This window comes from Miniopterus natalensis, chromosome 2 (genome assembly GCF_054644295.1).
Source record: "Miniopterus natalensis isolate mMinNat1 chromosome 2, mMinNat1.hap1, whole genome shotgun sequence".
Lineage (NCBI taxonomy): Eukaryota > Metazoa > Chordata > Mammalia > Chiroptera > Miniopteridae > Miniopterus > Miniopterus natalensis.
In genome coordinates, this window is record NC_142082.1 from 182,586,322 (window position 1) to 182,603,972 (window position 17,651).

Below are 17,651 nucleotides of genomic sequence, written 5' to 3' on the forward strand. Positions count from 1 at the left end.
CGGGGACCTCTTGGTTCATGGGTCAACGCTCAAACACTGAGCCACACTGGCCGGGCAATGTTTAACTTTTATCGATATATTTATTGATATATTTATTTTTTAGAGAGAGGAAGGGAGAGAGAGAGGGAGAGAGAGAAGGAGAAACATGGAAGTGAGAGAGAAACATCCATCGGCTGCCCTCCAAATGAGCCCTGGCCAGGAGTCGAGCCCACAACCTGGGTATGTGTCCTGACCGGGAATTGAACCCGCCACCTTCTGGTGTATGAGACAACACTCCAGCCAACTGAGTCATGCCAACCAGGGCATAACTTATAAAGAAGATTCCAAATTAGTTTCCAAAGTGGTTAGACCATTTACACGCCCACCAGCAGTGCGTGAAGTCCTCATTCAGCTTTGCGAATACTCGGCATGGTCAGTGTCCTTACTTTTAGCTGTCTTAATGGGTGTGGCTCATTGTGACTTCAGTTCGCATTTCCCTAATGCCCAATGATGTCGAGCTTCTTTTCATGTGCTTATTTGCCATTCATATATCTTCTTTGGGAAGTGTCATTTTTGTATTGGCTTTATTTCTTATAAATGAGTTTTGAAAGTTCTTTATAGATTCTGGACACAAACCTTTTTATCAGATATATAATTTGCAAGTATTTTCTCCTAGTCTGTGACTTGGTTTCCACCTCTTAACAGTGTCTTAACAGGGAAGTTTTTTAAAATTTTGGGAAAGTCCCAATTTACCAGTTATTTTTCTTTTCTGGATCATTCTTTTGGAGTCATAGCTAAGAAATCTTTGCCTAATGCAAGAACACAAAGATTTCCTCTTTTATAGTTTTATAGTTTATGTTTACATTTCTGCCTTCTGGATGTATCTGTGGCTTCTTGAAGGGGTCATCTACACTTGAGGTGCCCGTGGCCTCCCCACCTCACTCCTCTGAGTCTAGTTTCTCTGTTCTCCTCCCTGCTGACCTCCTGGAGCCCCCTCAATTCTGAGTCCAGGTGTCATCTTGCTGCGTCACCTTAAACAACTTGGCATGTGTGCGGTGCCATAACTCCTCACGCTCTAGCTTCTATCAACCCTCTGAAGAGCCTTCCTGGGCTGGGTAGGAGCCTCCTCTGGGCACTTACGGTCCCTTGGGCTTGCTTCTGCCATGGCCTAGCAGGGCCTAGCAGAAGCCTAGCCCTAACAGAAGCCCTAGTCCCTCATACAAATGGGATAGATCTCAAGAGGGGAGAATGGTGTTTGAAGTTACACAGAGAGCTGACAGCTATGAGGACTGAGAGCACACTTCTCTTGCTGGCAGTGAAATTCCCTAAATTAAAAACCAGTAGATCAGCAGGTGCCTATTCCCAGGGAGTTGGAGACCTCCTGACTGGCCCCGGCCTGTCCTTAGGCCCTGCCCAGGCAGGACTTGGCCAAACTGGCCAGGCCCAGGGAAAGAAGGAGGGAGGGTGAGAGTGTGCCCCTCCACCCAATGAATCACTCAGGGAGAGGATGGCAGTGGTGGGGACCAGACAGTGGCATCCCCTTGGCTTACGGGTGGGCACCGACTCAGGCAGACAGTGAGGAACAGAGCACAGTTCTGCTGCCATGACTCACCCCCACCCGCCCATCTGCCTCTCTAGGGAGAGACTCTCAGGAGGTTTCAGGACACACATGGAGGGCCCATCCCATTCCAAGGCCCCTGGAGAGGAGCATGGTGATCAGCATACTTTACAGGATGCTGTTTTGCTGGGGGACAAGCAGCCTCCCCCCCCCGGCAGAGGGCAAAGTGGGAGCCAGCAGAGGCTCTGCTGCTCGGGAGAATGGTTTCCCTTCCCACCCCAGCCTGGTCTTGCTGCTGCCAGCGTTGGTTTTCGGTCTGTTTGCTGATGTGAGGACACATCCTGGACTGGGTTGGCCAGTGGCATTTGTGGAAGGACAATAATGGCCCTGATGATGAAAATACTACTTGTTTACTCTGGGCCAGCCACTATGCTCAGCATTCCCATTATTTCATTTAATTTCACAAGGAAGCAGTTATTTTAGAGGTGAAAGAAATGAGCTGACAGAGTGGGTGAAGTGGTTTGCTTAAAGTCACCCAGCTAGGGAGTGGCAGGGGTGGGACTCAAACCTGAATCTTCAAAGAAAGAGGAGTCCAGACTCTTCCCTGAAGGGCATCCTCCGGACAGGTTCTCTGGGGAGGGGCCTCGGCCTTGCTTTTCTCCTTCCTGGTTAACTCCTACTTTCTTTGCCTCCTGATCCTGGGCCCCCTGTGCACACCTGCCCTGTAACTGCTGTCCCACCTGTGCTTCCATGGCAGGTAAAGCACCTATGCCAGGTGCTTTATTTATATTAACATAAATAGGAAGGCATGCAAGGGGCCCTGGGGCCACAGGTGGGCCACAGCCTGGACACAGGGATATAGGGACAGGCTGGGCTTCTCCCTGGCAGGACAGAGGAAAGTGAGACCCCTGGGAGCGGCCAATGTCTGGAAGGCACCCTGGACCAGGGCCTCCCTCTGCTCAACAGATACTGTTGGGGGGTGTGGCCCATGGAGGGGCTGGACATCAAGGGCTCCTAGGATCCTATGCAGAGATTGCATGTTTGGTCTGAGAGGTTCTAGGCCCAAGTCACATGCTTGGGAGGGGAGGGATCAGTTTTGGCCAGTTTGGGGATTGAGGGGCCTGAGGAGATTCCTGACTCCCAGGTGCCCAGAAGAGCTGCTTGCCCATTGCTCAGCCTTGATGCGGCAAGGTCAGCTCTGCCATGCCTGCCCCCAGTGTCACTCTTCCATAGCTGTTACCAGTTTCATACATGAAAAAAGGCCATACACAGGTCAAAATCTCAGCTTCACTTCCTAGCTTTGTGAAGTTAGTGGGCAATCAAACTTGGAAGCCATTTCTCAGCTATATTGCGGAGATAAAGAGGGTGAAGATTCAATAAATACATGGCTGCCCTCTCCAACCCAGGGGCCTTTGGGGTGAATTGCTGCTGGGAAGAAGGTTGTCTGTATCCCCCCACCCCCACCCCCACGGGAGCATTAAGAGGTGGCTGAGCTCCAGCCCCGGGTGGGCTCTCTCACCCCTAAAGCAGCTCCAGCTCCGGAACTGCCCAGCAAGGGAAGCCAATAATCCAAGCACCAGGCTTTGGGAAAGAACCTGCCAGGTGGGCTCTTCTCATCTGTGCCCACTCCTAAAGGTCTAGAGGTCCGGAGTCAAGGGCAAGATCTAGAGCTGGCTGGAGGCTGATCCCTCCGTCAGCCTCCGAGGAATAGGCTGTTCCTAAGAGCCCCAAAAAGGCATCATCCTGTCCTCAAGGCTCTGCTTCCAGTCCTGGCTCCACCACGTGAGTGGGGGGAGCTGGGGTACTTTCCAACCTCCTGGAATCTGTCTCCACATGGAGAAGGACCTGTGGGAGTGGGCACTCCACAGGCGCACTGTGTTGATGGGATAGGTAGTAAAGCGGAGCCGGTGACACCTATGCTCATCCAGGGGTTAGGTGAGGGTGAGCAATTCTTTCTTGAAACCGACAGGGGCGGGTCACTCCCACTCTCTCCAGCCCAAATCAGGGCCCAGGAACAAAACAAGCCAGGAGCAAGCAGAGGCTATTATATATCATGCTTTTAATACAAACTTAAAAAAATCTGGAACAATATAAACTGTACAGATTTGATCTTTTTGTTTTTGTTTTTAAACTAAATCTCTAAACACACCAATGTCCCATTCCAAAATATTGCACAACATTCTGAATACAAAACGCTGATTGTATTCCTCCTTCACTAAAGAAAACAAGTTCATTGCCCTGCTCCCCCAAGCCCCTCTCCACAGCGCCTCAATGTCCCCTTCCCGTCCCTAGGGGTCAAACTAGAGTATCTATAGCTCACTGCATTGAGAAAAATACATCACTCTGGACTAAAAGTTTACACTCTTTACAAGACGACCCACCTTTTGATTTGTCCCTGGAAAGGGGTAGATAGAGGACGGGGAAAGGGAGAAAAAGGTTTTATTCTCCTCTTTTTTATTTTAAAGTTTGTTTTTCCTGAAAAAATATCTGTTTCTCTCCTCTTTTTAAGAAAAAACCTTGAAAAGAAAAAAATTACATTTTACGTTAGAAATATACATATATTATATATACCTCTTACATTTTACAAATGTAGCAAATTATTCAATACAAACGGACACCAAAAAATGTAAAAAATAAAAAAAAAAGTTTTCCTACGAAACCAGGTAAATTAGTGCAGATTTTTGTTTGTTTTCTTAAAAAAAATAAAATTGAAGCAAAAATGCCTAGATTTGAGACAAGACATACTGAACTGGGCCCAAGAGCCCAGCACTGGAGTCATGCTCCTGAACACACACTGTTCTTCGTATTTCAAGACACTAAGGGGTTGGTCTCGCCCTCCCTACGTGTGGTGAGAAACAAGCTGACCAGGTATGGTGGGGACCTGGGTGCGTGAGTTTGGGAGGGAGCTGAGAGGGGGCATAAGGCAGCATCCAACCTTTCCCAAGGAGCAGCAATCTGCCTGGGCCTGTCACCTGTGTGGGAGCCAAGGGCTAGGGAGAGAGGGTGGCCCAGACTGGGCTGGCCCCTGAGAAGTCTAAGGGGACAGATGGTGCTGGGCTGAGGAACCAGGGCACTGCCCTGCTGGGGGAGGTAGAGCTGGTGCCCAGTGCAGGGAAGGCTGGCAGTGTCTGTCTGGGCTGGACCCACTGCCACAGCAGTTGCCCACTTGGGGTCGCTGGGGACGATGGGGTGGGGTGCCAAGGGCTTTGGTACTTTCCGGTGATGGGGGCCCTGATGCCATGTACCCCAGTTGCCAAAGCACCATGGCATGGAAGCTGGCTCACTAGGGTTGGGTTGGAGAAACAACTTCCCTTCTGGCAAAGATGGGGAGCAAATGCTCTTCTATAATCCAAACACCCCAGCTTCAATGGCGAAGGCTGGCCTGCCCAGAAGACCACTCTTCACGGCATCAAGGCCCAGTGGGGTTGGGTCAGGCAGTGAGAAGGGATGGCAAGAGGTACCAAAAAGTTCTCAAGCAGGCAGGGGCGGAAATGTATTACAACATCTACAACCAAAGGGCCCAAAAGTCCCCATTCAAGGCTCAGGGCTGCCTACAGGCACTGACCCGAAACGCCCACCTCCAGGGCGCTTAGGTGAGCAGCTCCCACCCTGGGCCAACGTCACATGACAGGAGGGTACAGAGACTTCTCTTAGGCATCAGGGGCTGGGTATTCCCTCAGCCCCTCACAGCTAACCCATTTAAAAAAAAAATTTTTTTTTTTTTGGTCAAAAACAAAAGTGCAGATCCCTCTGCAGTCTGGAAGCCAGTTCCTTCTGCAGTGCTTTCCCCTGGGAGTGTCTCAGGCTCAGCCACAGTAGTCTCCCCCCAACATGTGAACCACCCAACGAAAGGACTGACAACCCACCCTGGACCATCCCCCCACCTCAAACATAAATAAGCACTTCTGACAACCCAGAATCATATCCAGAGGGGAAGTTTCACATGGCTCGGAATCCTTTAAAACAGGACAGCAAATCACGCCCATGCACGCACACACTCACCCCCACACTGGCCTACCTCCCTATCCACAATCTCAGGCCCAGGGAAGAAGGGACTGCACGAGAGGCCACATGTGTCAATGGCTCCGTCTCCAGGGCCATGTAGTCTGGGACACCAGGTGGGAATGGTGGTGTGGGGGCCACAGGACAGAGATGAAAGGAATTCCAATAGAGTGCTAACCTCCCTGGAGTTAGACATCAGCTCTGGGGGGAGGGTGTCAAGTGGCCAGCAGGCAGCTCCCTGTGACCCATGCCTGAGGAGTGGGGACTGGGGTCAGACCTATTTGGGTGGCAGGACACAAGGAGGCCTGCTGAGGTTGGATGGCTTTGACTGAGAGGATAGCTGGGTGACAGACGCAGTGACATGAGACAGCTTCTCCCTGTTCTGAGGCAGGCCAGGCCCCAGCCGCGGCTCTTCCTTCCCTGGGAGCTTGGACACACCAATCCTAAACCAGGTGTGTGAAGGAGGGAGGGAGGAAGGGACGGAGCAGCAATTCACATCTGGACCATTCTTAGCACAGGAAGCCACTAATTAAAGATGTTATATAGAAAACTACATGTAAGGAAAAAAAAAAGAAAAAAATCCCAAAAACCCAAACCAACCAAATAAATCAGAGGCAGGCAGGAAAACAGCAAGGAGGTTGAGTTAAACACGGTTCAGGTGCTTCGGGAGCCCCCTCCCAATCCATGCCTCGACTGCGTCTTCTCTCTAGGAGTGAGTGAGAAGATTGGAAATTTTTGTGTATTTTTCTTTTCCTCTTTTTTTGGCCTTTCCTTTCCTTTCCCTTCCTTTTTCTTTTCTGTGGTCTTGGGTGCTCCTGGCCCCGCAGGCAGGGCGTGGTCAGTTGGCCAGCACAACAGGCTGGAGCGGCTGGCTGGGATACTGCATGGTGCTCAGGTTGTAGCTGAACCCTTCCACGAAGGGCGTCTTCTCCAGGAAGAGGCTGTTGGTGCCACCTCCAAATACCTGGGCCATGTCAAAGCTGCTGCTGCTGTTGCAGGTGCCAGCCCCACTGCCCTGGCCATCGGCCCCATCAAAGAAGAGGCTGGGAGAGCCACTACCATTGTACACGAACTCCTTGGCATTGGGTGAGAGCTGGGACTGAGGGGCCGGGTTGGGCGCGATGAAGTTCAGCGAGTGCATAGACAGGGAGAGACCCTTGTGCTTCAGCAGGTTGTTGGTGGGAGAGCGGGCCATGCGAGGCTGCTGCGGTGGGGGCTGTTGGCCACCTGCCCCACCGCTGGTCACGCCCCCACCACTCGCTGCCCCACCGCCCTTCTTCATCTTGGTGGAGCCGAACTTGGTGGCAGCAAAGGAGGCAGTGGTAAAAGTGATGGGCTGGGCAGAGCGTGGGATGAAGGTGGGGCTGGGAGACTGGCCAAAGGATGGTGATGGAGAGTTGGACAGGGAGCTGTCCTGGCTGCCAATGGGCACAAATACCTGGGCATCAGGGTTGAAGCTGCTCTTGATCTCCTTGTCCAGCTCTGGGGCAACAGAGCCCTCGCTGTCATCCAGGTACAGCACTTTCACAGCCCCCTTCTCACCAATCTGGTAGGACACCTCGAAAGGGTCAATCCAGACGCTCAGCTCCTCAGGCACGTTGGCCCGCACATCCTCCACCGCCAGGCCACTCCGCTTGGCGGCCAGCTCCACCACAGGGTCCACTACCTCCCCAATGTGGACACAGCGAAAGCCAGAGCCCTTCAGTGGCTTGTCAGGGTACCAGTGACCTTCATATTTCTTTTTCAAGAGCCGCTCTAGCTCCTCCCCAAACAGGTCTGCCCGGCGTCGGGGCAGCTTGTTGTACAAGTAGGAGATGATGAAGTTCAGGGCCACTTTGATCTCCAGCTGCATGGTCTTTTCCTAGGCAGAGAATCAGTGCACAAGCCAAGGACAGTGGCAGAAGATGGAAGGTCGGCAGCCTTGGGCTCCAGATGGCTCTGGGAAACAAGAGGAGGCATCATGAGTAGAAAGTCACTGGGGATCTATGGCAAAGGACAGGCAGACCTAAGGTCCCATTTCTGCCCCACTAGTGACTAGCTTAACTGTGTGACTGTGAGCAAGTTTTCTGAGCCTCAGTTTTCAGCAACTTGAGGTTACCATGAAGATTAGGTTAGTTCAAGGATGTAAACTGCCTCACGCTGTACCTGGTATTCAGTAGGTACTTGATAAAATTAGCTATTACTTTTTTAAGTAATTCTAAAGAAGTAGGGATGCTGCGGTTTCCAGTATTTTGAGAATTCAGACCACTGTATGACTCACATGAAAAAAAAAATCGAGCCCCTAATTCAGCTGGAGAAGGTAAGGCTCCTGCTAACTTGTCTCTGCCATCTCTTGGTGAAATTGTGCTCCCAAGTTGTCACAGGCCAAGATGTAAGTTTAAAATCTTTAGTCTTCCTCCTTAAGTGGGAAGGGATACAGGTCACTGAACAAGAAGTAGCACTGCAAGCTTTTCACTGGGGGCTTGGACTCCAGTCACATCCAATTTGTCAGTCTGGACTCCCTGGGTATATATGTGCTCTGGCTCACTCTGGAATTGCACCGTGTAACCAAGGCAAGCACTGCCACTCAGATGGCCTCCAAGAATAGAGATGAGAGCATGAGCCCCAGGAAAAAGTCAAGACCTGTCAGAACCAGAGGCCTGGGCCAACAACAGGACTGCTGACAGAGGCTGCCCCAGGGCAGCAGAGGAAAGGAGAGGGAAGGAGGGTCCTGCTGGCCAACAAACCTTTAACAGCAGCACTAGTATGGCCTGAGGGAATCTGTATTTTCTGGCCACAGGGTAGGTGATGAGGGGGCAGAGAGAAGAAACTTTCCATCACCCTGCAGCTTCCAGCTGGGGATCCATCATCACTCAGTCTCCCAGGGACAGTCTGACCACCTGTCCTTGGCACAGGATCAGATTTATCAAGTGTTTGGAGATCCCTGGAGAGGAGGCAGCCCAAGATAAACACTCAGATTGTTATTTTGGGAGTCTCTCACAGTCAGATTGCACAGAGGTCAAACAGATTTATTCCTGAGTTCTGGGCCAGCCTCATGTCTCAGGAAGATGATCTGTGAGGTCCTAATTGCCAGTGAGCCTCATCTCCTCACTTTCTCCAAAAGGACAGCTCCAGGCTCACGCTGCGGGTAAACTGAACTGAAAAGGCCACCCCCCTTCCAGGGCCAACAAGGCCAGAACATGTTCCTAGGCAGGCCTCTGGGAGAGGCTCTGCTGCTGAGCTCAGCACAGAGATCAGACTGGTCCACCATCCGTCAAGGGCATCTTCTGTCCTGTGACAGACCTGAAGTTGGAATTTGATTAAAATGCCTTCTAGGTCCAGCACAGAGTATCCACAGGCTAATTCTAGGCTTGAGGATCTCGAGTTTTCTGAACACCTGCCTCAACTCACTTCCCTGTAATTTTCACACCTCTGCCTCAACTCACTTCCCTGTAATTTTCATACCTGGGCCATGGCTCCCAGGGGCATAGTTAGGACTGGATCCTTAAGCAAAGCTCTCCGAAGCAAGTTTCAGAGAAGATGCACTGGGTCAATCTGGAGCATCGTACACCCTGGCTAGGTCTAGTCCTGCCCTCATCTCAGGTCTGAGTAGGCAAAGGGTCACGTGGGGAGTCAACAGAGGTGTGTGCCATGAGCATGGCCTCTCCCAAACCCTCCATAGGGATACTCAGGACTCTTATCTCCCCTCTTTCCCAGCCTCCAACAAAGACTTAATCTCCAAGTTGCTTCAAATGTTTATTTAAGGTCACCACAGATCAATTCCAGGGTACTTCTAGTTTTAAGAGGAGTAAGAAGAGTGGTAGGAGAGCCTTTCTGCTTTTGAAGACTGAGTTCATCACCAGATACAAAACTAGCCACTAGGAACCTGGGCCTCCCTGCAAGAACAGAGGTGTGTGAGGGCCACAGTAGTAGCCCACTAGAGGTGTCCAACACAGAGGAGACTAAAAAGTTGTGAAGAAAGTTGGCAATGGTTCCCAAGAATGAGCCTGAAGTTAAAGGCAGTGTTTTCAGAAAAGTAAAACAGACCTGAATCCAGCATGACACTTCTCAAAGCATCACATAGCTTCTTGGTATGTCACCCAGACCAAAGGGCTCCCGCCTTTCTAGCCCTCCTTAAACTTGGATGCATATTTCCCTTCTAAGTTAACTTCCCCTAAAGAGTTCAGCCTCAAAATGGGAGCATTTTAAATGCAGGCCAAAGTCACTGGGAAATAAGCCTCCCACCTCAATATACAATAAACCACTGTCATCAGCCCTGCCCAACTAACCATTTTCTGCAGCATAAGCAACTAAAGCTGCACACCTAAAGCTCAGTGAAGCTGCCGCACAAATAAGGAAGTGTATATAATGCCACCTTTGCCTCTTTAACTGGAGAACAGGCCGGGCCAGATGGCTGTGGGGTGGAACCTTACAAAAATGCCAGACAACCAGAATGAGATTTTCTGCTCTATCAGCTCAGGCTCTAAATTTGACTTAAAGAAGCTTATGGAAGAGAGGATTAAAGCACTGGTGCTGTCTTGTCTTTAAAGATAGAAGTAACTACTCTGATGAGTTTGTTCATTTTTTTTTTAGGTGATGGACAAATTCTAGAGCTTATATATAAAATATCCATAGAATGTGGTAAGATTAGAAAGCTTAGAAATAACTATCCTTCAATAAAAGGAACAAGTAGATTTGGGTTAAGCAGCAGGAGAGGACTCTAAGAACTTTTCCAACCTTGACTCAGGGGCAAAAGGCCAGAAAGGTTGCAAAAAGGGGAGGGGGCTGAGTTTAACAATAGCAAATCTGCCTCTGTCAATATATAAAAAAGTTGTAACTGTGAGAATAAATTCTGTCCTATCTTATTTGGAATCTTATGCCCCTTCACTTATTTACTTTCAGCAACCAAGTTAACCCTGGACTCAGATCCCTTGTGTGACTTGTGTTTTAAAGAAAAGTGCATAAAAGGACAAAACTGGGGGGAAGCGGATGGCTTCAGACAATGATATGGTAATGGAGATTCCAGAGAAACACCTAACAAAAATGCAAAGGAAAAATTTTAAGAAGAAAAAGTTATGTTTTAAAGGAGAAAAGGAGAGAGAATGGCAAGGGAACCACCAGGCTCCCAAACCATGACAGCCTGTAAAAATTCAGGCACCTGAAGCCTTAACATCCAAATCGTCTTACAATCAAGCACAACTGGATTCAAGTATGTGTGGACAGAGGCGTCAGGGAGGAGGGATCCTCAATTTTGACAAAGCCAGTAGGTGTTATAAACCGGGTGCCAGGGAGTCAGAGCTGAGCTCCAGGGGGCCAGGGCAGGGGACAAACCCACCCCACTGGTCCTGGAGCACCCATCGGGCAGGTGTGGTTGAAAGGCTTCCAGGACTTGTGCCAACTGCGCCGCCCCGCCCAGGGTCTCCCACCATCTCCTCCAAACCCGGGCTGGCAGAGCCCAAGTCTGACTGCGAGGCTCCTTCCGCCTAAGACGGCCTTTTCTAGGACACTCCAGGTTCCTCCGAAGCCAGGAAGACTTGACTGAGCCCCAAAGTGGAGAGGCCGGCGGCAAAGTCGCGCTCTGCACTCTGGGAATTGTAGTCCTCAGAAACCTCACGCTCGGGATGAAGCAAGTGACCTACTTTCTGTGCACACTACACCTCCCTGCGTACTTCGCGAAGGATCCGCCGGCAAACTACGCATGCCCAGTAAAGGGAGCTGGCGAGGGCCGCAGAACCAAGGAAAAGTTTCCGATGCACATGCGCGCTGTGGGGAACGGCCCCCCTCCCCCGCCCACCGCCTAATACATTTTATATAAATTCTACTCATAAGGCCTACTCGACGTATTTTATCACCCTACCATATCCATGTCTTGGTTTCCCGAGAGGCTGAACTTTTTTTCTCCCTTTCCCTTCACCGCCTCCCATGACCACAGAATTAAGGCTCTGCTTCAAATGAGTTTTCCTGGCTGAAGGCGGTGGGCTGGAATAGATAAGGTCACATTCCCACCCCCACCCCTCCCGCTTCATCTGTATTCCGGGGCTTGGTGGTCTCCGTTTGGAGTTGCTGTAGGTACGGTGGATTAAAAAAATAAAAGAGCCTTTTCATTTAACGCCCGGCGGGCTCCGCTCCAGCACCCCAACAGCCAGGAAAGTAAAGGCAGGAATTCAAATCCAGTTCTCCGGTCCTCTTGGCCAAAGAAACTCCCGGTTAAACTGCGGGGAGGCACAGGGCTGACAATCAGAAGGCCCGATGCCAGCAGGGCCCAAGCCTAACGATTCTTTTAATCCAAGTCCAAGTAACCAGACCCGGTGAGGGAAATGGGAAAAGGTTCCCGGGCAGGGAAGGAAAAACTGTACATCTGACGCCTGAACATCACCTTCCGATACTTAAAATTGTTTGAGTCTCCTCCCACTGCAAGGCCTGCTCTTGGACCAGACCTGCCAGGTCCTCGGCAAAGCTCCCCTAGTGTGTGAAACCTCCCTAATCCGTCCTCCCACACAAGCCTGTTCCCCCTCTGCTAAGAGGGGGGTGGGGACAGGTGCCCAGAAAGCAATAGGGGTGTTTTTCTGCTGGAAAATCTAAGATGAGGGACCCATTCCCAGGGTAGGGTGGGTAGGAAGGAGAAAAAGGTTAGTATACTTAGCAGACCCCCAAGACCCTCTCCACTGACCCCCAAGTTGAAGCCCGCTGTGTGCGGTTCCGGTTTCTCTGGGAGGTGGGGATGGGCACCTGGCCCATCCTCTCCCTCCCTCTCCTCCTCCCTTTCTAGTCAAGGACATAGTCCATCCTCTGGACAGGAGGGGAAGGAGCTTAGGAGTAGAGCTCTTCCAGGCGCCTCACCAGATCAACCAGAATCCACACACTGGTATTGCTCTAAAGACACTTTTTTTCCGCCCAGTTTTCCCTGAAAACACTAACGAGGATGAAGAGCTCAAGCCTAAATGGTGAATTTTGTCTGTGGCCAGAGGACAGTCACCAGTGACCTGTCCAAAAGGGGGGTGTCCACCCTTCATCCCTCAGGCTTCACAGGGCCAGATATAGACCCTATTAATTACCGCTACCCCGCCTTCCCCGCGCACGGGAAAAGCAGCAGAAAAACAAGGCCTGTGTTCCCTTCCTCTGATTTATTTAATGGTGGTGAGAGTTATGTTTTGGAGGAACAAGAAAAATCTAGAGCCGAGTCTCTAGGGTATGAAGAACAGAGGGAGGCGGACAGGGAGGAAATGCACCGCACCCAGGAGAGGGCCACACTTGGAAGAGGGCTCTGGGATGCCCAAGGATGAGCGAGCGCGAGGTGGGGAAACCGAGCACAGCCCCCAAACGGGGTTCTCGAGGGGAGGTGGAGGGGAAAGGAAAACGCTGGCCCGGCGTGGGGCGGGGGCGCGACAGCAACGTGGAGCGTCCAGCAAAGCGAAGAGCCGGAGCGGGGCGGGGGTGGGGGAAGCCATGGGGGCTGCAGGGTCTCAGGGGGCCCCGCCCGCTCGTCTCCCACTCACTCCCACTCACTCACTCGGGTCTCCGCGGCGGCGGGGCGGGCTACGGACCGTGGGGCGGCTTCTCCCTCCAGGGTGGTCCCAGGCGCGGGACCGAGGTCGCTCTCTCTTCCTTTCCCGGGCGCCGCCGGGCCGGGGCCGATGTGTTCTTTCTCCGTTGAGGGTTGGGGGGCTAGTTGGAGGGGTTATGGGCTATGACTCTCAATAATAATTTTTTCAGCCTTTTGGAGGTCGGGCTCAGCGGCGGGGGACGGAGGGCAGGCCGGTCGGCGGCGACGGCGCGGGGATGGCGGACCGGAGGGAGGCTCGCGTCCCGGGGTGGAGGACGGTCCGGGCTGTGGCCGGCGGGCGGTCCTGCCCTTCCGGCCCCGGGTCTCCTAAGCCACTCCCTCCTCTCCGCGGACAACCCGCACCTTCCCGCGCCCCGGCCCGAAGTGAGCAAAGTCAATGAAAAGTTTCACCCTTAGCAACCCTGCGCACGGATCCGGTTTCCCCACCCCTGCGTGATGCGTCCCTCCGCCCTGCAGGGGCGGGGCCGGCGCCCGGCCGGGACTACTTCCGAGCCAGCGGGCGGCTTAACCCCTGGCGCCGCGAGGCCCGCAGCGAACTCGCGGGGGCCGGGCCACCGCCCCGCCGCCCCCCTCCAGTGCCCGGCCCCCTCTCGTCACTCATACCAGCTCCAACTTCAGCACAGCCCCTTGCCCTGCCCATCGCGGCGCAGCCTCGTAGTTATTTTCGTCATGCCCCCAAACACTCAGAAATCATACTCGTCGTGTAAGGCGTTTCCCCGGGTGGACAGCGAGTTCCGCGAGGGCAGGGGCCCGGACTGGGCCCGAGTGGCCCACTTTGGGTGTGTGGGCTGAAGGGATATTGCGGGGAAGGGAACGTCCAGGCTGTGTCTTTGGCCCTCCACCTGCCCTCAGGCCACATCAGCGAGCGCCTCCAGCTCTGGGCGATCGGCGGCCCCAGGGCCCTCGCACCGCCCCAGTCACGGGTGGTGGTGGCAGTGGGCAAGGTTGAGGGGACTACGCGAGCTCTGGAAACCTTTCGGACCGGATCAACCAGGGTCAGCCCGACTCTCCGGAGCGCCTCGTGCGTCGTCGGAGAAGGCCCGTAACGTCTAAGGGAGGGCGAGGAGGAAACCGGGGCTGGACTCGCAGAGCTGGAGAGGGGGGAGGCGAGGAAGAGGCCGGACGGCTAGGAAACGGAACCGCCTCCGGCTCCCCGTTACCTCGCGGCCGGGCCCGGCCCCTCTGCGGACGCCCCGGCTGGCGACCCCCCTTCGGGACACTAGAAAGCCACATTTCTTTTAGTAACAGCCCAGCCGGCGGAGTCTGACGCCTGCCTGTGCCAGGGGCGCCGGGCTCGCGCCCGCGACGGCCGCTCGGGCGGCGGATCGAGGCTCGCCGAACCCGGACGTGGGGAGCCAGGCCCACGCACTCCAGCCTCCTGCCCGGGTCTGGCCACGCGGGCTCTGGGCCACTTTGTGACTTTGGGGGACGCGGAGTTAGGGGTAGGGAGGCCTGTGCCCGGGTGAGGTCACAGCCTGTGCCCGGACTGTCAGGTGGCGAGGCCCGGGGCTCCTGGGCGCTTGCGCGTTGCCTTCTCCCCTGTGCCTCCTTTAATCGCCCCGTTCTCTCCCCCCTTCGGCCTTTATTCTCATTATAGACAGCTCCAGGCCTACGGCAGCCGCCGAACCCAGGTGGGGTGGTGAGATCCAAAAGTTTCCAGCTATGAACGGTTTGCATTTCCCCCCCCCCATGATCATTCTTTTTGCAAGGGCAAGGAGCAACAGTAGCGTGTGGGTTTAAATGCGCTTTCCGGGACTGCAGCAGAGAAACGCCGGGCCGGGGAGCGCAAGAGAGGGGGAGCCCGAGAGCCCCCATCCCCCACACTCTGAGCGCTGGAGCTCTTGGGGCACCTCCAGGGACTACTTGCTTTGTGCGTCAGCGAGAGCAGAGCGTCACATACACGCCCTCTCCGCCAAATCCCACTCCTCCCCTCCCCTTCTTTTTCCTCCCACTGCACCTCATTCCTCTCCCCCTCCCTTCCTTCCCTCTTTTCTCCCGGCCCCCCCACCGCCCCCTTCCCTCTTCTCCCCTTTTCTTTCCTCTCCCGGAGTGTGTTCCACCCGGGGAGAGGCCCCGCCCACCCACAGGGTTCCAGAGACTGAAAAGCTAAAAATATAACTGGTGTGTTAGCAACAGCCTTCCCATTGGCCCGGCAGGGGGGAGAGGCGGCATCTGATTGGGTTTTCGAGTGAACCGTTGGTTCGAAGGTTGGGGACCGAGAGCCTAGAAACCCGGCCCTTGGGGAGAGCGAGCGTTTGCGCGGTGGAGCATTGCGAGGGATGCTGGTATTTGTAGTCATTTATCAGAGGCAGCCATAGAAATACGTGGGTTTGAATCCCAATTCTGCCACCAATCATGTTATCTTGGTTCAACGGCAGCAAACTTCTTTACATCATCAAACCTGTTTCCTCATCCTTAAAATGTAGATTGTGTAGGGATTAAACATAATACTGTATGCAAAGCCTGGCTGAAGTAGCTGCTATTCTTAAAGGTAACCATTCTGGCCAAGTTACAGATCCTGTGCTCAGTTCAGTGTGCATTCCCCAGTGAGAAACCTTACAAGACAAAATGAAAAGAAAGGTGAGGGCGAGCCAAAAGGAATTCTCCTACGGTATCTCAGGAAGGGGGCGGGGAGGGGGGAGTCCGTATAAGCAGATAAAGCATAGCCTATTCTTCCCGTTCAGTGCAGGCTAAGGCGGCGTTGAAGTCCTGTGTTCATGCTTTTATTCCAATCTCTCTTGCACTGCTGGAAACACAGCAGCCCTGAGCAACATCACTAAAACCAGAAATCCAGCCTCCTTGACAAATGGGAGTCCTGGGTAAAGGGTTAGCATGTAAATAGGAAAAGATAAAACAGGGAAAAAGGTAATCACCCTTCTTAACTGCTGATGTCTCCATATGATGTAGTGTGCAAGATGGTTTTTCTCTTCCCAACATGATTTCATCTTGCCAGGCTTGTGAGCTGAATCCCTACTCAAGCATTCCACAGGCCCTTCCCATTTTGAATAATCATTCCTTGAAAGGCACACACCATGTTTTAAAAATCGTGAACTTCAGAAGTAGGTGCAGAGGTGAAAGATGGGGGCAGCTCCCATCTAAGAGTAAGCAAGTTATGCCAGAAATTTTGTTGCTGTGACAAGTCAGGCTGGTCATAATTAGTACCAATTAACTCTCAGGGGTGACTCGCTCTCATATACACATGCCAGGGTGAGAAATTTTATTTTCAGTTATCCAAGGAAACAGTTCAACTTTATTCTTCAGGTCCACTGCCCCAGCAGGGGAGGAACAAAGAAAGCCGAATCAGAAACTGGCTTTGGAGAAGAGCGATTGGATGCACAGGGCAAATGATTTGCCCTTTGTTCATCACAACCAGTATGAGTGAATTCTAGTAAACAAGTGAACAAACCTATCTTCTGCTAAGACTCTGAAACTGCAGTGTTTGAATAAACTAACTACACTTCAGTCTTGCTGGTGACAGGCCACTTGGGGATAGAGTTAATAAGGAACTGAAAAACTGGGAAAGAGGAATTGGAATCATTTTTTGGGTGAAAGGAAAATTCCAACCAAGGCAAAAAATCTTTTAGGTCCTAGCTTCAAACTACTATTAAACAGCTGCAAGTCAGAACAGAGTGAGTCTCTCTGAAATTTAGTCTGTTCAGTTTGATTCCCTGGGAAGTTAATTTTCTTAATTTAAAAGCTGCTAATTGGCAGGCTAAGGTCCACATCTGGTGCATGTATTGTCTTGGCATAGACACATTAAAATTTTTTTAACGAGTTGACATTTAAAAATTGAAAGATTGCACAAAAATCTTAATTTGCCACTTGTTCTTAATGCAAAAGATCTGGCAACACTGTCCATTGAAGCTGGCAATTGTTTGGAGTTGAATGGCAGTCCTCTCCTTTAACAGGGCTTGTGCTCTCTGATTTTCCCAAGGTCCCCACCACTCCCTATTGTCTCCCAGGTCAGGAGGCCAAGGGTCACATACCATTTATCATCATGTTTGGTCTATTCTTCTCAAACATGCCTCCCTTTGAATCAATTATATTATTCACCCATATTCCTGAGTTTGTGACCCCTTTTCCAGCTCAATGTAATTGTTTGAGTGGCTGCCTGTTGTGTGCCCTATAGTGCAGGGAGAGACTTTTAAAGGAGCTCAAGGATCTATAACCTAATTCATTGCTTTTCAACTCTGGGTCATGATCCATTAGTGGGGTCATGAAATCACTTGGTTTAATGGATTTCAGCCAGAATCTTTAGAATGGAATAAAATGAAAATATTGAAGTGCAATACACACATTAAATATTATTTCATGAGACTTTTGTTACATGTATGTACTAGGCATGAAAATAGTCCAAGTGAGAGACTGTTGTGGGATTATGGTGCATCTGGAAATATTCATGAGATGTCAGCAGCTTAGAAGAAAGAGGTACCAAGTTGACTGGCCAATGTGAAGGTGGAAGGGTAGTTCAAACAAAGGATAACAGAGAGCCAAGACCCCAGGGAGTGTGCAATGTCCCTTCAACTGCCTAATGGAGAGCACACACAGAAGCAGGAAAACCTTGGGGGT

General features: G+C 52.0%; 1 protein-coding gene across 1 annotated transcript; it reads right to left on the reverse strand.

The window, feature by feature from the left end:
- Positions 1-3,579: 3,579 nt before the first annotated feature.
- Positions 3,580-13,304, reverse strand: TOB2 (transducer of ERBB2, 2). The gene is made up of 2 exons (XM_016210283.2): positions 13,029-13,304; positions 3,580-7,477 (listed from the first exon to the last, which is right to left on the reverse strand). Exon 2 carries the CDS (start codon positions 7,389-7,391, stop codon positions 6,378-6,380), a length of 1,014 nt encoding a protein of 337 aa, XP_016065769.1. The 5' UTR covers positions 7,392-7,477; positions 13,029-13,304; the 3' UTR covers positions 3,580-6,377.
- Positions 13,305-17,651: the final 4,347 nt, after the last annotated feature.

Excerpts from the sequence above, each read along its gene's own strand:
- TOB2 (XM_016210283.2), bottom strand. The coding sequence starts at position 7,391 with ATGCAGCTGGAGATCAAAGTGGCCCTGAACTTCATCATCTCCTACTTG.